Source organism: Oryzias melastigma, linkage group LG21 (genome assembly GCF_002922805.2).
Source record: "Oryzias melastigma strain HK-1 linkage group LG21, ASM292280v2, whole genome shotgun sequence".
NCBI classification, from domain to species: Eukaryota; Metazoa; Chordata; class Actinopteri; order Beloniformes; family Adrianichthyidae; genus Oryzias; species Oryzias melastigma.
Genome location: NC_050532.1, coordinates 502,979 through 506,233, shown reverse-complemented (window position 1 = coordinate 506,233; position 3,255 = coordinate 502,979). Strand labels below are relative to the sequence as shown.

The 3,255-nt window shown below is 34.7% G+C and overlaps 1 protein-coding gene across 3 annotated transcripts in view; it reads right to left on the bottom strand.

Moving 5' to 3' along the window:
• rubcnl (rubicon like autophagy enhancer) overlaps nt 1-1,392 on the bottom strand; it is a 22,862-nt gene extending 21,470 nt beyond the window's left edge. The window contains exons 1-2 of one of the 3 annotated variants that reach the window (XM_024286872.2): nt 1,283-1,366; nt 902-999 (exon numbers count right to left, since the gene is read on the bottom strand). In XM_024286872.2, the coding sequence (XP_024142640.1) occupies nt 902-904 (3 nt within the window). In that variant the 5' untranslated portion in view covers nt 905-999; nt 1,283-1,366. Of the gene's footprint in view, nt 1-901; nt 1,142-1,282 lie in introns of those variants that run through there. The other 2 variants (XM_036209777.1, XM_036209778.1) reach the window with 2 other exon arrangements.
• Nucleotides 1,393-3,255: the final 1,863 nt, after the last annotated feature.

Here is a 3,255-nt window from a genome sequence, read left to right as displayed (position 1 = left end):
GGAAAGTCTAAGTGTTGTTTTCTGACACCTTGAGAGTGTTTTTTGACACTATATTGTGTTAAAAATGAATTCTCCCTTTGAGGTGATTTTCCATCATTATTTTTTATTGAACATTATAATATCATTTATCTTCAGGGCAGTTAACTAATTGAGTAATTAAAATCATAACCTGAAATATATATATATATATATTTTTCCATTATGTTTAATGTCACTAGTTACAAAATGTTATCACCATGCATGTATGTCCATTGCTGTGAACCTCCACCTGGACCCCTTTCATCAAACCCAACCGGTCTTAGGGAGGTTCTTGTGGACAGAGATGCAAAAGGTGTTATGTGACCTCCAGCAGCAGTGCTCTGATTTCTTCAAACCTTCAAACAGCATGAATCTGACTTCTGCTCACAGCTCCCTCACTTATGGTGAGCGATTTAACATATCCAAGATTTCCCACTTCCCATGAGTCTTAGGAGTTGAAGGCGGGATTAACCCCCGGGTTGCCACAATACAAATAACCATCAGTTGAAGTGAGCCTTTCTTTGAGCATACAGAAGACATGTAGAAGCAGCTACAAGTTCATCTTTTCCCTTCTTGTCCACAGCTGGGTTGAAGGTTCAGATGAACCTTAAAACATCTGAGGAATATCTTTAACATACTGTAACATTTCAATCGTGTTCACAATTGAATAGTTATAGTAAATCAAAGAATATAAACAGCGGCGTTAATATTTCTAAACAAATATTTAAGCTGGTTTCCCGATCAAAACAGAGCTAAAATTAACCCAAGAGAGACTTTAATATGTCGACACTCTTCTAGATTTAAGCACAGCTTCCTGTTTGTGTTGAAGATAGCATCTTTTGACATAAACCATAAAACTGAGCTTTTCTTAAAGTGTACTCACCATTCTGGGATCTACTGAAACCGACTTGCGGAGAACCCAGCTAGAGTCCGAGTCAAAGGGGACCCGAGCATACCCCTATCCACCAGAAGCTGTGGCAGCTGCAGAACAGTAGAGAAGTGGCTGATTATCAGCACTTCCTGAATAGAACTTTCTGTGGTTTGCAGTTTTCTACACCAGCGTTTGTTTGTCCTCTCCACTACATCACACATATACCCCGGTTTCCAAATGCCCTGCAGCACAAACGTTTTCCCTCATTTCGCCTTTGAGTTAACAGGAAATTGATTCATGTCTTTATTCTGGGGATCACTTGTGCTGAATCATTTCCCTTTGTGGCAAGAGCTATGATTTCTTTAAAATGAAGAAACAAAGCAGATATTTTACCCAACTGCAGTTCTGTGATCTCATTGGTGGGATTGCATGTCCTCAGCAGGAACTCCATGTCATGTTTACTCTCCTCAGTGTGACAGATGGGACTGTAAAGCCAGTGTTCAGCAGAAATGTATGTCTCAGAAATGAGAGTCTCGGCTGCTGCCGGGGAAAGAGGAAGTTTACCTCAAAGGCAAACATCCCTGAGTTTGATTGGTCTTCATTTTTGCTCATAAAATGTGGAAGCAGCTCATATTATAATGTTGTGGTCAGTACACACAAGTGCATGTAGTTTCTGAGAGAAATTACAGTTTAGACTCAAGGCAAGTTTGCAATGGCTGTTCAGATATTTTTTGAAAAAAAATTATTTTGATTGAGTTTTTGTAAATCAAGAAATGGTTGTTCTTCGGGGTTTTTGTGTTTGATTTTTTTCTACTTTCTTCAAAAATATTGCTGTTTTTTAATGTCTTAAAATACCTTTCAGGAGGATTTAGTATATTTCATAATACAACACCCAATTATTGAGTGAATAGTAAAGAAGAAAGGAATCAGAATGCAATATTTTTTAAGTGCTTTTTTCATCTTATTTATTATTATATTGTGCCTAAATTAAAAAAAAAATATTAGTACAAAGAATTAGCAACAACATGGCATACTTAATTGGTACTTAATTGACCAGTGATCACCAATTACTAATTAATATCAGTTAAAGACTACCATCGAGCAGACTTACCATCAAAAAAGGGTAGTTGATTGCCTGCTGAATACCGATTAAAGATGTCTAAAATTATTTATTTTATTTATTATTTATAAATTATTTCCCAATATTATCTAACTTTGTCATAAAAACACAAATCACTGAAATGGCTAGGGCTGGGTTGATGAATATTAACAGATCAATAATTGATTCATATACATAGAGATCAATCTAGTACATAAAGCTGAAGTCCGCTAACTTGATGCTAAAGTATAAAGGAATTTTCCAAAGGACGGCTAATGCTAACGCTCGGTCAACCTAAACATACATCACTGAATAAATGAACATTTTTATTTTCTCACAGGTATGAATTTTCTAAACTCTTTTAAGGAAATGTTTTTAAAATAACCATTTGTGGGCTTAAACACAGCTTTTTGCTCATTCTTTGCTTATTCTTCTTGAAAAAAGTGTAATACTATAGCGCGATTGCCACCTAGTGTCCAAACTGAAACGTCCTCCAGGAGAAGCAGAACAATGTTTATAATGTTAATGATCTGAACATTTTAGTTAGAACTTCTCCTTTAGAGAATCCATGTAACACTGGATGATATTAACAATCTCATTATTTCACCGATACATTTTACAGTACTGTAAATAATTATGTGATTCTAAACAAATGTGTATAAATGTGCAAAGTGTGTACACTTAATTGATCCAGGCTCTTGTGAATCAAATCAATTCTGCAAATTATTATCGAAACTGAGCGCTAGAAACGGCACAAGACTGCTCATGTGAAAGTGTTTTGTTCTCCTCAAGCCCTTTTGCAGCAATGGAATATTACATCAACAGCAAGCTAGCAAGCCAAGAAAGACTATTCAAAGAGATAAAAACAAACAAACAAACAAACAAAAGCATTAAGATTAAACAATGTTACATGAAAAAAGAAAAAGCCTAGGAGAAAGCAAGAAATTTGTTGCTTCACTTAGAAAATGCGAATGAAAACAATAGGAAAAAGAAAGGCAGAATTATGAGAAAAAGTCGAAATGTTCAGGGATAAAGTTGTACAGATATGAGGGGAAAAAAATCAAAATTTCAAGAGAATAAAGTCATAAAATTTAAAGTGAACAAGAATAAAGACCTAACATTGTGAAAAAAAGTCAAAGTTTATTAAAAATAAAGTTGTAAAATTATTGTAAAAAACTTTTAATTTTATAGGGAATATGTCACTTTTTTTTCTTGTATTTTGGTGTCTTTTTCCATCAAATAATGAATACAACCACAGCAGAGGACT